The 17,746-nt window shown below is 44.0% G+C and overlaps 2 protein-coding genes across 2 annotated transcripts in view; one reads left to right on the forward strand and one right to left on the reverse strand.

The window, feature by feature from the left end:
• Positions 1–205: 205 nt before the first annotated feature.
• Positions 206–12,088, forward strand: prpf4bb (pre-mRNA processing factor 4Bb). Its single transcript, XM_049565211.1, has 16 exons — positions 206–295; positions 2,023–2,101; positions 2,471–3,615; positions 3,997–4,170; positions 4,347–4,505; positions 5,598–5,679; positions 5,865–6,066; positions 8,112–8,185; positions 8,367–8,457; positions 8,653–8,800; positions 8,916–9,053; positions 9,174–9,327; positions 10,144–10,258; positions 10,350–10,501; positions 10,631–10,717; positions 10,892–12,088. The coding sequence occupies exons 1-16, from the start codon at positions 237–239 to the stop codon at positions 11,093–11,095; spliced, it is 3,063 nt and encodes a 1,020-aa protein (XP_049421168.1). The 5' UTR covers positions 206–236; the 3' UTR covers positions 11,096–12,088.
• A 1,106-nt stretch (positions 12,089–13,194) lies between these two features.
• Positions 13,195–17,746, reverse strand: part of gli3 (GLI family zinc finger 3) — a 122,940-nt gene continuing 118,388 nt past the window's right edge. Inside the window, exon 15 of the mRNA XM_049565152.1 lies at positions 13,195–17,332. Within this exon, the coding sequence (XP_049421109.1) occupies positions 14,961–17,332 (2,372 nt within the window). The 3' untranslated portion in view covers positions 13,195–14,960. The remainder of the gene's footprint in view (positions 17,333–17,746) is intronic.

A 17,746-nucleotide genomic window follows, 5' to 3' on the forward strand; every position in this document is an offset into this window, starting at 1 on the left:
TATTAAAACCTCCTGTAATGTTCTGACGCCAATGATGTTGTAAAAACGTCTGTTGGCCTCAAAACTTTGTACACAAGCCTTTTTACACACCCTGGCGGACAAACTACACATTTCCTTGCACAGCTCCGGGCTGCGATGCACCGCCAGCACAGCAGAGGGCGCATCAGTGTTTTGATATCTTAGCACTTTTTTTTGGTCAAAACAATCGAAAAAGAAAAGACCCTCAGCTGAGGAAAATGGCCGACATTGAGATGGACATCGCGTCCACAAGAATGAATAATGGCAACGAACACGTGTAAGTCATTTATTTTAAGATAAAATGTTCGTGTTAGTATGCTGTAAGTGCCTTCCCCACCCGAAACCAGAAGCGAATTGTTCTGTAAGTTTTAGCTGCCGAGGTTAGCAGAGTAGCAGCTTCACGTTGTGGCCGGGGCTAGCTAAATTACACACCAACGGCTGGCTAACGTTCTTAGCCAACTAGCTAATGTTCTTTAGCTCACCTAGCATTAAGTTGAGCTAAGCGCATAGCATGTGGAAATATACACTGACAGCATTTTGTGTATTTACCTCCACAATACACACGCGTCACACTTCATACAGCCAAACGCTTACATTTATTATTAGTAGTATAAGTTCGCATAGCGAAAAGCTGCTCAGGGATGTAGCCTGCTAGCTCTAAGTTTGCTAAGATGGGTTAGCGTAGCCTAGCTAATGAGAGAAGATCATCTTGGCGGTCGTGCTCAGGGGAAGAGCGAAGTCAAGTGTGCATGGTGACAACCTGTCAAAGGTTGCCACACAACTAAGAGCATTTACGTTAATTTATATAACTTAAACTTGCTGTCATTATTCTGAGCGTTGCTGTTCAGTGTTTCTGCAGTTACAAGCTAAATTCAGCACATTACGTAACCATGTTGTACCTATCGTTAATGATAACCACTGAGCTAACTTGTGTCTGTAGAGATCTAAAAGCTGCTTTCTAAGTGACTGCTTTAACTTTATTCTAAACGTGCTGAAAGTACTATAAGTAGGCCATATGTCTATTTCGTAACATACTTACACAACGTCTGTCAATTAATGCTGGAGAAGGTTAGCAGTTTCTGTGGTGTTTTTAAATTAAATTTACATGTAAATAAAGCCGTTGATAATATTGTTGTCTATATTTATTAAAGCGATATTTTTGTTGAACACTGTAATGGACGAAAATCGCTTTTACCATAGCTCAGAAAGTTGTTTTTTTTTGTCACGGTACCCAAACACACTGGTACACTGGTTGCTATTGGTTACAAGTGTTAGAGGAGAGACAACAATAGATGGCTTCTGTTCAAGCTCCCTGCCCTCAGTGTTTATTATGGCTACCAATGGGTGTTCTTTTCAGTATTAGTTGATGCACTGATTATTTTTCTGGGATGTAATGGCACACAAAAGTCAGGATTCAGTTCATACCGTGGTTCAGTGGGAGTTCAGCACAGGGAGAGAAAAAAACACAAATTCAATTATTTTAAACACACAGCAGTGCAGGAGTCCAAAGCAGACTGTTGCTTGGAACTGAGGTAGCATTTCCCCACCGGCAACTTCGGTAAACTATTTTCATAATAAAATTAAGGGATATTTCAATCACTTCTGTGCTCTTCAAACATGGAGTAAATACTTTCCCAAAAGGCAACAGGTCACAGCAGCCTGTAAAACTGAAAAGCATCTCTTGGGACCCCTGTACCGTGATGGCTTGGTAGGAATACAAGTTCTGTTACAGCCCCATTATTTTTCTCAATTAATTGATTGTTCATTTGTTATAACTTTGGTGTAGAAACTGTTTTTATTGAGGATTGGTAATGTCATGGCTGAAACTTAATCCCCTAAATAAGATCTGCATTTGAATCAGACCAGGGATTCCTTGTACCCATCAATACCTAATTGAAAAGTACCTACAGTTTGACAATAAATTCTGTCTGTCAACTCATGTCATTTTAGCACTACTGTGTGATATTGTTTGCTGAGTAGTTAAGATTTTTGTCTTTGAAACAGGAAGCAGGATCTGGAAAGCCACGAAAGAAGTGGAAACGAGGACAGTGGAGACATGTCTGAGGAAGAGGAGGAGGAAGAGGTAGGGGTGGACAACAGCAAGACCTAAATATCTTCAGTGGTATGATGCCATGATTCTGATACACACTTTCTACCTTAAATTTAACTTAAGCAGTCTTCATTTTAGGGGCAGTGGTGATCCATGTCTGCAATTTAATAATATGAAAATAAAATGCATCATTGAAATAGTACCCATATTCTTGCTGCTATGAACACACATTTTATCTTGTCATATGATGAACACTACTCAAAATTCAACACAGAAGAATGCAATCATACAAAATTGAAGATATAAGATTATAGCTGTGTTCTCAACATATTTATAAATGTGCATAATGAGATGATCTTACACCTGAATGGGTTGTCAAGCTGATATGTTGTCTTGTCGTAGGAGGAGGCAGAGACAAATGGCGAAAAGACAGAAGAGGGGTCCAAGCATCACAGCAGCAGTGGTAAACACAAGAGGAAAAAACACAAGCATCGTAGTAAGCACAAAAAACACAAGCATGCCTCTGATGAGGATAAGGACCGCAAACGCAAGCATCGTCACAAACATAGGAAACACAAACGCAAAGAGGGCTCCTCTCCCTCCAGTGCTGCTCTCTTTGCCTCCTCCAGCCACAGAAAAGTTGAATCTTCTCCCTCCTCTGGAAATCCAAGTCTGGACGACAGGGCGTTGTTGGAGGATTTGGAGAAACAGAGGGCCATGATCAAAGCTGAGCTGGACAGCCAGTTGATGGAGGGCAAGGTCCAGTCAGGCATGGGCCTGATTCTTCAGGGTTATAACTCTGGATCCGAAGAGGATGGAGATGCTAGGATCAGAAATGGAGAACAGCGTCAAAGGGGCAGCTCAGGTAAACCCATATCTCCCAGAGGGGGAAAAGGTGGGAAATCTAGAAGGGACTCAACAGAGGGCAGTAAGTCCAGCTCCAAGCGTCGTAGCCGGAGTAAGTCTGCGGACAGGCTAGGACAGGCCAAGGAATCTAAGCAGGATAAGGTGACCAAAACCACCAAGGACACAGCTGTTAAAGACAGAGGTCGCGGTAGAAGCAGGTCGAAAGACAGAAAGCATTCGGACAGCACTGATAGGTCCAAGGAGAGAACCAGGAAGTCCAGCTCCCCAACCGGCTGGAGAGGAGAGCAGAAAAGCAGCCGGCCTGACAAAAGGCCCTCTCCACAGCGGGAAGACAGACCAAACCAGGAGAGAGCGAGCCGGCGGTCCAGATCACCTGGACGAGAACGACCAACTCGCTCAGATGCTGACCGGGACAAGCGGCCGACCAAGTCCCCGTCCAAGGACGCTTCATCGGGGAAAGAGAACCGCTCCCCTCATAGACGAGGGCCTCACAGCCCCATGAGGAAACGCAGTGCTTCCCCTCGCCACAGAGATACCCACCACCCCTCGGCTAGTGCCTCAGACAGGACATCGAAACAGAGCCACTCTCCATCCAGAACAAGGTCTCCTCCCAGGAGAGCCCGCAGCCGCTCACCAGATGCCAGGAGGAGGGATGCTGACAGGCAGGACTCACCGCTGAGGTTGGTGAACTGAGCAGTTTGATTTTCATAACTTCTCTTAATAATTTAAGTTAACTTTGTTTGAGTGAAATGCTACACAAGTGAATAATAGCTTGACTGATTCTATAATATGTACGGGCATCAATTATTTATCAGTTCATTGTTGATGGATAAATAGATATATCTATACACGACTGACAGTGGCTTTGTGGAATGGCAGAAGTCATCAGTTAATAATGACCGACTTTTACTATCTGAAAATCAAAAACAGATATACAGTATTTGAAAGCCTTTTCTGATAGTCCTTCATGGTTCTTCTTAATAGTTACAGGTTTGTTTGAGTATCTAAATTGTAGAACGCCCAGTTCAGCTTGTTTGTCCACTCCTCTGATGTTTTGACAGGAAACGCCCACGGCCGGAGGCAGCGCCAGGCAGAGATAGATCACGGGAGAACAGTCCCAGATCAGCTGCTCGCCGCAGGCCAAGTCGCTCACCTCTGAGACGGAGGTCTCCATCACCACGACGACGCTCCCGCTCTTCCCCCCGCAGACGGAGCAGGTCTCCACTGGCACACAGGTGAGGGCACCTACTCAACTTTCATTCAAGTTTGGACCTTATTCCCGACTTGTTTTTTCTCGTGCAACTGGAATCTGGGACTGTGTGTCTTGCAGCAGTATTCTGGCCAGACCTTTTTCAGCGTGACTCATTTAGGAGGTGATAAACTATACCTCCTTTACACCTGTGCTTTGCAGGTCTGGGGAGAGAGACAGGTATGGAAGGCTCAGACAGTACCGTCGCTCAATGTCCCGTGATCGGGAGAGGAGAAGACGACGCAGCAGAGATGAGGACAAGTTCAAGGGCAGCCTTTCAGAGGGCATGAAAGTCGACCAGGAATCCTCAGAGGAAGAAGTGTGAGTAAAAGAAGATATTACCCCCTCTGTTTGCCTGCAAGTCACATAAGAGGCTAACCACGGACAGCTAGCAAACATATAGAGGCTGTTGTTTGAAGATTGCTTTACAAATTATATCAAAGGCAACATGGCCTACTGTTTGAATTTTAGTTCAAAGACAGTAAACAAAACGAAAAGTAGATATAGACAGGCATTTTGTGAACTAATTTCATCTCTGATTCTGCATTGCCAAAGTCAGTCTATGTTATGCAGGAAGAGAAATGAATGAAAATGCATCCTCTCTGCAGCTCTCCCCTCTCTGTCCTAAACCCCTCCTACTAGACAACTACAGGCATGTGCACATGCTTTATACAGTAACTTGTACGAGAACTTCTACAGTAACACAGTATTGTATGTTGGTTTATTTTATCTTATTTCATTCTCTGTTTATCAGACCACAAAAGACACAAGAATTATCTTGCTAGCCACCTCATAGTCCCTTTGCCTTGCTCTCCACCACTGTGGACTGCTTCACCAGGGGGAGAGCAAGTAGCCACTGAAGAGATGGACCTTTAGTCACCTGCTGTAGCGGCTCAAGTTCGGCCAGCGCAAACCCCCCCAGAGCTGCATGTCATACTGGGAAGGTGGCCAGCAGCAGTGCCGGGTCTAACCTGTGTAACAGCAGCACCAGAAAGTTTGCTGCTCCGGCTTGCAGTAATTGAGACTGTCCAGTCCTGGAGTTGGGGTTTAAGTTGTCTTGATTTGGGTTGCTGCAGCCACTGATTGGGGGTTATTCTCCACAGTTGCTGCCCGCTCTCCTCCCGTTGAGGTGGTCTGTAGAAGCAGTGAGTGAGGCAGAGGACACACTGTGATTGAAGGCTGTAGCTAAAGTTAGCTACATAATTGTGAACTTGAAGCCACAACCGTGAGCCTTAAGTTCTGGGTAGCAGAAGGCTAAACTATTAGTAACATTTTGTCTCCATCTCTGAAACGCTTCGCTAATAGACGTGTTTTATTGCTTTTATTGTCAGGCTCTCTTAGACTCTTTTTGATAAGGCTGTCTTCTTCATTGACAGTTATGTGTAGCCATATTCCTATAACCTGTGTTTGTAGGTTCGACGACTTTGATGGAGAGGAGGTAGATGAAGAGGCTCTCATTGAACAGCGCCGCCAGCAGCGTTTAGCCATTGTCCAGGTCTGTTTACAGCTGTGCTGATTTAAACCTGCTGTTTTATTAGTCACCACATCAGTCTTAGTTGGTGAAGAAGCTATACATTATGCTCGTTATACAGTGGTCTGTGTACCAAATTACACAAATGTCCATGACTTACTGTGTTTGAAATGTATTCTTATGGTCTCTCGATTTCTGCCATTGTACAGAAATACAAGGTTGTGAATGAAGACACCAACATGGTGTCAGAGCCGAGCAGCCCTCAGAGCAGCACACGCAGCCGTTCACCCTCACCTGATGACATCTTGGAGCGAGTCGCTGCAGATGTCAAGGAGTATGAACGCGAGAACCTCAACACCTTTGAGGCCAGCATCAAAGCCAAGCACAACCTCATCGCCCAGGAGAAAGACGGTAATGTCCTGGTTAAAATTAGCACATCTGTTGGCATACAAGGCCAACTGAATGAACCAACCGGTCAGACGTGTGTGCGCGTGATAGTTAAATGCAAGTGTCAAGATGCAATTCAGTCATCTAAAAATATTTTTTGAATCATAATATTGTGGCCTGATGTAAAAAAAAAAAAAAAAATGGAAAGTGCAACATATGCACAGGAAATGTTCAGATTTACATGTCAGTTGGCAGGCACTCAGGTCATCACAGTCCTAAACACTTTTCAGAAGTATTGCTTCTTCATATGGCACATTTAGTTCCTTTTACCGTAAACAATCAGTGCTTTTCCTTCACATCTGGCTGATCAGAAGTATAATCACACTAGTGACTTGGTATGTTCAATCACGTTTTTTGCCCCCGATTCCAGTCCGAGTCATTTAATGATGAGTATCTGCCGATACCGAGTCCTGATCCAAAACTATTTTCCTAGATAATGCATCTGCACAGCGCACATTGATAGACTATGCTTCACAAGTGAATAGTTCTGCATTAAGAAAAAAAATCCCTAAATCAAAGCTGTTTAATGATTTCTAATTTCTTAGTATTTATTTTTACAAAAATAATGTATAAAATAACAAACCCTCTCTTTATTTTTTGCCCTTGTCTCTCAATTTATCTTTCCCTTTAAGAGAGTGTTCTCCACTGAGTGTTTATTTTTGTCATCTGTAGGCTACATCTTAGGTGTGGATTAGGCTACATTAAAATAGACCTATTACTCCTATAGGTTTTTTGCCCTTGGGGCTTTTGTTGCACTTGCAATGGTGTGGTGAGTGTCGTAATCTCTGCACCACTGTCTGTCGCCATAGATGACAACAGAATGCAAGAGGCTCTCACACTGAGCTGACATGAAACGAATGCTCATAACTTCGGTAAATAATATAAACAGACTCGTAGAGCGTTTTGCTGTTGTTCATGGCATGTGATATTTCTGCAGCTGGTGGGGCTCAGCCCATTCTCTTTCACATACACAGGAGCTCAGCAGAGTGGAGGAGAGACAGACAGCGTAGAGGTGGAGAGTTGACATTTGCTGTACTCCTTGTTGCAATGCATGATGTGTGATGGCTGATTTAAAACAAAGGATTGGATTGGGCTCTATAAACTCAATATAGCCGAACCCCATCACTTGAAAAATGCTTTCATCAACACTGATACCATTCTTTGAGATCACACTGGGGCATCCCTACACGTTACCAAGAAGATATCACTCATGTATTGCTTGAATGGGGGGGGTTAAAATTGAAAGAGGAACTATGCCACTATCTGTGGCAGAATGGGGTTAGCTTGACCATAGGTAACTATAGAATATCCTAATATCCTTCCCACAGCGTCACCCGTCAGTTAAACCTTTGAAATGTAGAGATGTGGGTCACTGCATCTGCTCCCTGTCATAACTGAAGAGCAGTCTTATGTAAACACTTACATCAGAACCTTAACAGCCAAAAGCTCTATCTGGGATAGGTATCACTCTAAGCAGTCTCTCCTGTTTTCTATCTTTAGTTTTCATTGGAAGCAAAATGGCAGTTTTTTTTTAATGCAGTCTCCCGTTTCAATCATGGTCAGTTTAGCAGATACAGAGGAAGTCAAAGTTTTGGTGGTAAAAGCTGATTAGTTGCATTTTTTGGCCTGCCTTTAAAGTCACTGAACTATAGAAGTGCATTAATATTTGCGCTTCCCTGCAGTTTTTCTTGGCCTATTTCACAATATGATGACGTAGACTGACCAAAGAATTCCGGTCTATACAAAACTAAAATGGCATTCGGTGGCTTGATATGTGTGAGAAGTGCAGAGCTGTGTGATGCAGGGATTTTAATTTTGTTTCTTTCTGTCATGTGTTCATTCAGTTGCTGGCTTGTAATCCAAAGCCTGGGTGTCTCTGCCACCTGCAGCATGTTTTGATCTCTGCAGAGTATGTGAACCAAACACATGTTCCAGATATTCTGTTTTACAACATGGTGGATGACTAGAAACTCATCCTGTATTTTTTTTGTTGTTTTTGTTCATTTCAGGAGCCAACCCAAAGAAGCCTTCAGCCCCCGACATGTTTACAGAGTCAGATGACATGTTTGCTGCCGACTTTGATGTGAGTATTTTCTTTTAGGGAAATTAAATGTCAAATTTTGCAGCACATCTGAGCATTCCCCTCTGCATTGTACATAATTTTCACTGGCTTTATCTGAAGTCTCTGCAGAGAATAAGATTGTAATAGGAAACACTTGAGTCTCAGCAACTGTTTTGACCTCATTTTTGTGTGGTTTCTGCAGAGTGCCAGGATGAGAGCAGCAGGTGTAGGGAAAGACTTCAAGGAGAACCCCAACCTCAGGGATAACTGGACCGATGCTGAGGGTTACTACCGTAAGAGCTGCCTCTCTAATCCTTTTATGTTCTCAGACAGGTCAAGCCTGTGACATGGACTGTGTCTGTATCAGAGGAAACACTCATCAATTCCTGCTAAGTGTCATTAATCACACACATCTACCCCTGTTTGTTTTTAAGTGAAGTAACAGACTTCCTGCTGTTAACAAGGTTGTGGATTGTGTCGTTATTTAGGGGTGAACATCGGAGAGACACTTGACAAGCGCTATGATGTTTATGGCTACACTGGCCAGGGTGTATTCAGCAACGTGATCAGAGCCAGGGACACTGCAAGGGCCGGCCAGGAGGTGGCAGTCAAGATCATCCGAAACAATGAGCTCATGTGAGTTACACCTTTTTCACATGTATAAAGTATAGGAATGCAATAGTCTCAACAGCAACTATGTTTGATTGAATTTGCATTGATAAAACAAAGTTTATGATTTTCTGCTCAACAGGCAGAAGACCGGGTTGAAAGAGTTAGAATTCCTCAAGAAGCTGAATGACGCTGATCCTGATGACAAGTTCCACTGCCTTCGCCTCTTCAGGCACTTCTACCACAAACAGCATCTTTGTCTGGTGTTTGAGCCTCTCAGGTACTGAAAAAGGAAACATAACTCTATTCTTCTCATCATTTGAGATATGTGCATCTACTGTCATTCTTAACATTTATATAATGGCCTCACATCCTAATTAATTTGTATTCTCATCCGTAGTATGAATCTGCGAGAGGTGTTGAAGAAATACGGTAAAGACGTTGGGCTACACATCAAGGCTGTGCGCTCCTACAGTCAGCAGCTCTTCTTGGCACTCAAGCTGCTCAAACGATGCAACATCCTCCATGCTGACATCAAGCCTGACAATATCCTGGTATGGTTTAAATACCCAGTCTTAAAGGGAAAGTTTGGATCTTTTGAAGTCAGGTTGTATGAGGTACTTATCCATAGTCAGTGTATTACCAGCGGTAGATGATGGTCAGTACAGCCCCTAGTTTGGAGAAGCAGACAGCAGACCTGACACAGAAGCTAAACATTGCATTGCTGTTGAAGGAGGCAGCAAAATGAGTTTTAGCCACCTAAACAAATCCATATCAGTTAAAGTGTTTGCTATATTGAGAATATTTTAAGCGCTTTGCCACAGACAGCCCCTGCTTCCGTTAATGGCTTCAGTTCCACATCTGTGCTCTCATCAAAGACACCAGACTCCACTGACAAAAACAAGTATTTTAGCTTGCTGAACACAGGAGCTGGTGGTCTCACACCATAACACAAACTAATTTATTTAGTTGGTGGTAGACCAGCAGCTCCTGTGCTCAGCAGTGTTGAATGAATGTTTTTCTAAGTAGAGTGTGGCTATGATGAGCATTCCAGCTTCAGTTCCTATTGTAAATAGCTGTCGGACAGCAAATTAAAGCGGTGAAAATGTTCTAAATATAGCGTACACATAAACTGATTTAGATTATTTAAATGGGACTTTTTTAGTCGGCTAAAATAGGTTTTGCTGCTGCCCCCGTCCAAAGCAGTACTTTGCTTAGGTTCTGTGTTGGTACTCCTGCCTGCTTCTCCAAACCGACCAAAATCTTCACTTTAAAAAATCCAAATTATCCCTGTAAAATTCAGTCAATTCAGTTAAGAGAATGATAAAGATGACGTAATCTTGTGTGTACTAATGTTTTGTCCTGTACAGGTGAATGAGTCAAAGACCATTTTGAAGCTCTGCGACTTTGGTTCTGCGTCCCATGTTGCTGACAATGACATCACACCTTACCTGGTCAGCAGATTCTACAGAGCTCCAGAAATCAGTGAGTTGCAGTATTCATATTAATCAGTAACCTCTTCATTAATCAGCTGCATTTCAGACTGGACCTTGCTCACAATTTCTTTCCATCTCAGTCATAGGAAAGCCTTACGACTATGGGATTGACATGTGGTCTGTTGGCTGCACTTTATATGAGCTTTACACTGGCAAAATCCTGTTTCCTGGATCTTCCAACAATCACATGATCAAACTAGCTATGGACCTCAAGGGCAAGATGCCCAACAAGGTAAAATTGCATCATAAAATTTCAGTTCAGTTATTGTTTCCCTTTCCGAAATGATGGGAGTCGTGTTGCTGTTCCATGCAGTGTTCAAGAAGTTATGGCTGATGCAATTTCACGGTGTTCTTTCCTCAGATGATCCGTAAAGGCTTGTTCAAAGACCAGCACTTCGATCAGAATTTGAACTTCCTGTACATTGAAGTAGACAAAGTGACTGAAAGGGTAAAGTGTGTCTTTTTTCTCCTACAGCACATACTCACCTGATAAAAAATGATTTTTCTGACAAGTATGGAATGTTACTGTACTGTGTTTTTGTCTTACAATCACTATTTCATACATAATGTTCAGTAGTTGTATTCATTGATTTGGTCTCCTGTCCATTTCTCCACCCATCAGGAGAAGGTGACGGTGATGAGCACCATCAACCCCACCAAAGACCTGCTGGCAGACATGATCGGAGGCCAGCGACTGCCTGAGGACCAGAGGAAGAAAGTGATGCAGCTGAAGGACCTGCTGGATGGCACCCTGATGCTGGACCCAGCCAAACGCATCAGCATCAACCAGGCTCTGCAGCATCCCTTTATCCAGGAGAAGATCTGACACCCTGAACGCCACACACTCCCAGAGCAGACACAGAACCAACCACTAAACCAGCTCTGACAGGAACTCTGCAGTGACGCAGCCAACCCACAGACTTCTATTCAGAATGTCATCAATTTTTGTTCTTCCTCGACTTTTGTTTATGGATACATAATTATGTTCTAATGTAAATAGATCATTGAAATGGTAGCCATTATTGAAGACGTTGATTTCGCATAAACTTCCCCTCATACCCAGCAATGCAGTTACAGACTTTTTTTTTTAATTTAACTGGCATTGGAGTGACAGATGTTTAAAAGAAAAGTATAATTCCTGTAAATACTGTATGTCTATTGCATTAACAATCTCAAACAGCAGATGGTTGAGTTTTGTGTAGTTGCAGATGACTAAAAACATTGATTTTTTTTTTAACACCACAATTCTCATTGTGGGGCGATGCATGCTTTTGAATGTGCACCCTTTGTGCTCTAGATTTTTGTGGTGCAGGCCTGTGTAAATGCTCTGTATGTGCATCAGTGTCCCACATGTGACGGCAACCCTCCCCCTCCACCCCTAACCAAGTCTTCAGGCCTTGAGGACTGAGCTGAAGGAATAGATGCATATTATGTACTCCTTGAACAAGATTTTTGTTTCCCTCAAAGCAGGTAGTCATTGTTTTCTGTTGCTGGACATTTCCATGTTTTTTACCTTCCTCCCCCTCCAGCACTCTGGCTCGGTCCTGGCTCTCAAGGCTCTCACATTCAAGTGCCTCCCATATGAGCCTCGTGTGTTAAAACACCCAACAATGCGGGCCTATTGAAGCCACACCTGTGACCCTCCTCTCCCATTGTTGTATATAGTCCATAGTTACTGTCATTTCATGTGTGGTTAATCTGTTTTTTTCCATTAAGTGGTAAAAAAACAATCTTGTGATTTCAATAAAGAATAGTTGTGGAAACGCTGCTGAAAGAGCACCTTCAGTTCAAGACAACTTTTTAGTAATAAAATGTTTCCTATTGTATACCAAACCCCCTTTCTTCATTTTATCCCAGCATGTTGGCATGATGGCCTGTACGTCCTGTTTATCAATAGCTCGCTTGGTATAAATATGCTCAAAGTGTTGGATAGGAAGAGAAACAGACGTGGAACACGTGTACAGATTTCACAGCTGGATGTTCGCTGTCCAAAAAGGGCCTTTTTTTGATCCTTCTGCCACGCTAAGTGCAGTCTGAAGATGGCAAGAGAGTGGAAGGGGATATTGCTGCAGCCTCAGAGCACTGAAAGTAAAAACAGTCTGCCTTGTATCCAGTTGGTACAATTTGCAGCTCTCACGCTCCCATCTCCGCAGCGGAAAGTCTTAACGGTGCCCTTCATTTCCATCACATGATTGCACTTCTGTTGAGCTGCTAAAAAGCATAATGGGAGACTCGCTTAGAAAAGATCCCCATTTTTCTCCCGTCTGGAAAGTTAGGGGATGATGTAAGAGCTCTCTGCTCACATGAAGCGCACTAAAAGGACTTCTGATAGAAGCTGATGGGCTGTCAGCCTTAAAGGGTCTAAATACATGTAGGCTATAGTGGAGAAACCACTGGTGAAGATGTCAGTGTTAATGAGCAGGGATACTATCTCCTACTGGCTTTAATCTCAACACACAGAGAGGAGGGCTTTTAATGTTAATATGTATCCAAACAATTTATAATCATGTCATCAAATTCATGAGGACACACTGCATAGCTCGAACCTTGCGATGTAGCAGTTGTAATTACTTGAGACGATCTGAAGAGGGCATCAGAAGCTCTAGATATCCTCTGTGAGTGAAGTGACTGGTGTTGGAACTTTTATTTTTAATGACAGGAGCATATTCCCAAACTAAAATCTAAGGTAACATTTAAGCTACATACTTATTTACTATGTTTTTATCAAGTTGCATAACATGGTTTCTTTAAATGTGGTTTGATGAGGTTTTGATATATAGTTCATACAAGAAGTGAACACAATTAAAGAAGTAGTTATGTATTTACTCTCTACTGTAAGATAAAAAAAAAACCTCAAATATGTTTCAGCATATGAAGAAGAAAAGAGACTTAAAATATAATTTCTTTTTAATTTCATTTCTCGTTTTTATTAAAACCATACAAACATTTGTAGTCAGTTATAAAAGAGCAAAGTGGCTCTTCTTGGCGGAGGGGCAGTGCTGGGCACATGAAGCTCCGCTCTGAGCCAGATCTGTCTGGCCTCTACCCAGGGCCTGGGAATCCCTGCTTTCAAAGTCAATTCTTTATTGGCCCCAGGATACTCCCCCCCATTTCCTCTGCTAAACCTACAGAAAGAGTATTGTATTTACACATTATATATAAAATAGCACAATAAATGTGAAAACTTAAAAAACAAAAACAATCAAAGAAAAGTAGAATGCATTTCGCAAATCTTAACTTTTCTGATAGTCAGACTTTTCTTATATAAATGTTCTGTCATGTTCTCTTTTGTTCGGGTCTCACAAGACACTTTACATGTTTATTTTTAATTTTTTTCAGAATTCACAATGGAAGATTGGCAGTGATCTCTCTCTTTACCGACAGGCAGATACGTATAAGGCACATACCTCAATGTAATTTCCTTCTTTCAAAGGAAATGAGTTCTACTTCTTTGAAAACAAAACAAAAAAAACACCATCAATGCACAGCTACAAAAATGAAAAAAGTACCAAAGAACAACAAAACCATTTGTACCTCATTGCTTTGACGCTGAATAAAAGGTAAACTACTCAATATTCTGTGTTCAGTCACGTAAGACTGCAAGGCAATACTAACACTGTTGACAAAGTCACTGCAATACTTGACGGCAGTACACATTCTGAATTTAAGAGCTTTGGAGAAAACAATACAGGTGATTTCCTATAAAACAAAACACGTCACTTTACAGCATTTAGCATCATGAGAGGGATATTCATGTGCTGTGGACCACTGCAGGTCATTAAGACAGATTCAAAAACATGAATATCTATTTATGTAAGCATACATAAAGCACCAAATGGGACCTTTGATCATCAAGGAGAAAATGTCCATTTAACTCCGAACAACCGTGCAATCCAACGTCAATAACCAGATCACAAACAGAATATAAAAACACTGTTATATACATGTGTGAGTACCTTACCAGACTAACTAAATCAAGCCATTTAGATATCAAGGAGACGACTATCTACGGTGCCGTGGATGTGTTCGATACCATACCGCAGTTACAAACACCACTTGGTAAAACTTGGTAGAAGCACTGAAACATTTACAGATTCACAAAAGTAACATACAAACAAAATGACAACAAATGTAAATACACCACTTATCAAATCCTATGATATATAAAGTTATCATTGGGGGCCTGTTCAGTTGAATGACCCATGTCTGACCTGCTGTGACAAGATTTAGCGGCTTTGTACCTGTGGGATCAGAACGGTAGATACTTGGCACATGAGCTAGTCTATGTACTTATATAGACAGTGTTCATGTTTAACCTTGAGTACATGCATTTTTTTCCAGACAGTGTGTACAGCAAAAACAGTGACAATACACAGAATACTGTTTTAAAGAAGTGAACTTTTTGCTCACCATCACATAGAAATACAAAGAGAAGAGCTTCCAAAAATAGCCTACATTCCAGAAAAGGAATATAACTATTTATCTATACACAATTTTGACACATCCCATTTCTGTGTGGGATGACATTTTTTTTTTACAAAATAAATGGCAACTGCCTGTTCCAGAACACTTTAAGTACATAATAAAGTTCTCATAATTGCCACTTTGGTCTTAATCTTCACATACACCAGAGTATTTCTCTTCCTTTTTTCCATTTTTCCTAAGGGAGGAGAAGCAGAGAGAGGGAGCAGCTACTGCATGATAGCCAGGAACTTGCTCTCCTCAGCCAGTGTGGTGAGGAGAGAGCTCATGTCTCCAATTGCCATGTTGTTTAGGCCGGGGGCCACGCTGTGGAAGGTGGCAGATGCTCGAGGGGTGGTCAGGCGTGATGAGGTCCTGGACAGACCCTGGAAGATGGAGGGACTCAGGACCCCTGAGACTAGGCTACCTTGGTCATAGCCATCCTCCAGCATGGCTCCAAAGTCCAGACTTACCCCCTCGTCTAATACACCGGGCACACTGGCATCTACTGTGCTGGTCACCTGGTCTGCACCAGGGGAGAGAAGGGCAGCCGAGTTCCCGCCACTGCTGCCGACACCTTGTCCCACAGACTCAACCATGGAGTCCAGCAGACACTGGTCCTCCAGTACAGGAAACGAGGAGGCCTTGCGATCCACTGATTCGTAAGCAAGGCAGTCACCAAAGCCCTGCTCTATGTATCCATGCTCTGGGCCCTCTAGTTTCAGCCCAGATACCTGATGCGCAAGCGAACAGTGGTCCCCACTTCTCTGCAGTTGTTGCTGCTGGTTGAGACTTGCCAGGATTTCACCGGAGTTCTCTGGATTGAGGTACTGCTGAGTCCTGGCCAAGTTCCTGCAGCCGTTCGGAGGGCGAGGGACATGGACCTGCCGATTGTGATGAAGAGCAGTTCCCTGGGAGAGGCTGGGGAGGCTGTCCATAGAGGCCCTGCTCAGGATTAAGTTGTTCCCGATCTGACAAGAGGTGCTACTGCTGTGGTTCTGCTGGAAGTTGCTCTGTTTCTGAGGTCCATTGGGGGCCTGCTGTTTGAAGCCCTGCTGAAGAGGCCTGTCGATGATCTGTGAAAAATTCGGCCTTCCAAAGGTGTTTGTAGAGTTCTGACCTCTCATCTCCATGCAGGAGTTAGGCGACGTCTCCAGCTTCACCACAGGGTTGACACAGCAAGCACTTTGAGATTGATTCGCCTGGGCACAACTGTTCTGGAAATCAAGGGGCACTTGCTGCTGAACCATCATGTTTCCAAACCTGCCAAAAGGCGCAGACACAGGTCCGTGTTCTACGGCCGACCACCTTCCACATTGTGTCTGGTGATTTTGCTCCCTCTGAGGGGACCTGTCAGCACTCCCAGACGTCACTTCATTCCACTGGATGGGAAGCTTACTTGGGCTCGTTGGCTCTACTATCTGCTGGAGACTGTGGGACCCAGGGAAGGCCATATTTAACCCTGCAGTCTGGATCTGTTCTATCTCCTCCATAGATGGGTGGGAGGTGTCCCTTTGGCTAGAAGCTATTTGGTCCTCATTGTGCATGTAGGAGCCACCATCCCCCTGAACCTGGGAGTGGAGATACTGCACCAGGTCATCTGGTAGCATATCCTCATCCCCAAGCAACAGGCCTGCCTCCCCATCGTCCTCCATCGCCAGGGCTTCTAAGGCTGCGTGTTCTGCGATGCTTGATGTGTACGGTGAGTGCTGCAGGCCTCTCTGCAGGTTGCCCTCTGAGCGTGTGTAGTTCTGTAGGCTAAAGCTGCGAGTTTCAGGTGTAGAATGATGAGACAGAGGTGGAAGAGGGTGGAGGTTGTTAAGGCTGTTGAAGCGTTGCACTGGGGGCAGACTGCAAATGTCACGAGTCTGTGTCCGCACTGGGTCACTGGCCCTCCGGTTCCCATTCAGCGGCCCCTCGCCAGGATAGAGGACCCTCCTCCTGTAACCTGCATGTCCCATATACCCATTGGTGTACCCGTTAGTGCCATCATTGCAGCAATGTGGCCTGACAAGAGGTGGCAAAGAGTGGTTGCTACCACCCTCATCCATCATGGCCATGCGAGTCTTCAAGCTCATGCGCTCCATGTTGGGAAGGGGCGTGGGAGGCGGGCCGCCAGTTGCTGCTGCATACTTGGCTTTCAGGTGGTAGTGCTGTGCTGGGGTTAAAGTGAGCATTCCCCTTGACCCTCCTCCTCCTACACCTACTCCTCCTACACCTCCACAGCCCCCACCTGAGAGTATGCCTCCACCCCCTCCTCCTGTCCCACCTCCATACTGGCTTGCCTCGCTGGACCGGCGGGAGGCATCAGTGGAGATGGGGTCATAAGAGTCGGTGGAGCTAAGGTTGTGGAGGCGGCGGTGATGGGTGGCTGCCGTCGTACCCTCACTCTGGGAAGCCTGGCTGGAGCGTCGACTGGAGAAGCAGGGGGAGATGCCTGAGGAGCGACGGCTGCTGCTAAGGTAAGCTGAGCTGGTGGCGCTACCACTGCTGTCACGCCGGTCTCGGAGCAAGTTGAGCACAGTTAGCTCTGTGCTACCCAGCTCAGCATGAGCAGGTGGCTGAGGAGCAGACACCCCCCACTGCCTGCCCAGACAGGATCCTGGGGAGAAACACAGACAGAGAGGGAGGAATGAATAAAGTTTGGACACTGAAATGATGATTATGAGATTAGAGAGAGAAAAGGCCAAACAAGTTAAGTGTGAGTGCAGAGAGATCCCTCAAACAGATGTTTCCACAGACAACAGGCAGCACTTGGCCATGAAACACTGTTACATGCTATTTTCTCTGATATGATATACGGCTTGATATGGTTCTGATACCATTTTACAGCGGAACAGTAAATTTTAAGCATTTGTTTTGCTTGAATGCTTCAGCCAAAATGGGCAAGATGGAATTCAGGATAATTTATTTCTCAGAGCGGGATTTGTGCACACATTTGATGTGTAAATTCAGTGTACAGGTGCTTTTCAACTGTAGAAATTCCTACATGAGCTCAATCGTGTTAAAGTGAGGA

This window comes from Epinephelus fuscoguttatus, linkage group LG21, assembly GCF_011397635.1.
Source record: "Epinephelus fuscoguttatus linkage group LG21, E.fuscoguttatus.final_Chr_v1".
Lineage (NCBI taxonomy): Eukaryota > Metazoa > Chordata > Actinopteri > Perciformes > Serranidae > Epinephelus > Epinephelus fuscoguttatus.

Coding starts and splice junctions, on each gene's coding strand:
- prpf4bb (XM_049565211.1), top strand. CDS start 237: ATGGCCGACATTGAGATGGACATCGCGTCCACAAGAATGAATAATGGC. Junction 2,102..2,470: donor AGGAAGAGGAGGAGGAAGAG/GTAGGGGTGGAC, acceptor GTCTTGTCGTAG/GAGGAGGCAGAGACAAATGG. Junction 3,616..3,996: donor AGGCAGGACTCACCGCTGAG/GTTGGTGAACTG, acceptor ATGTTTTGACAG/GAAACGCCCACGGCCGGAGG.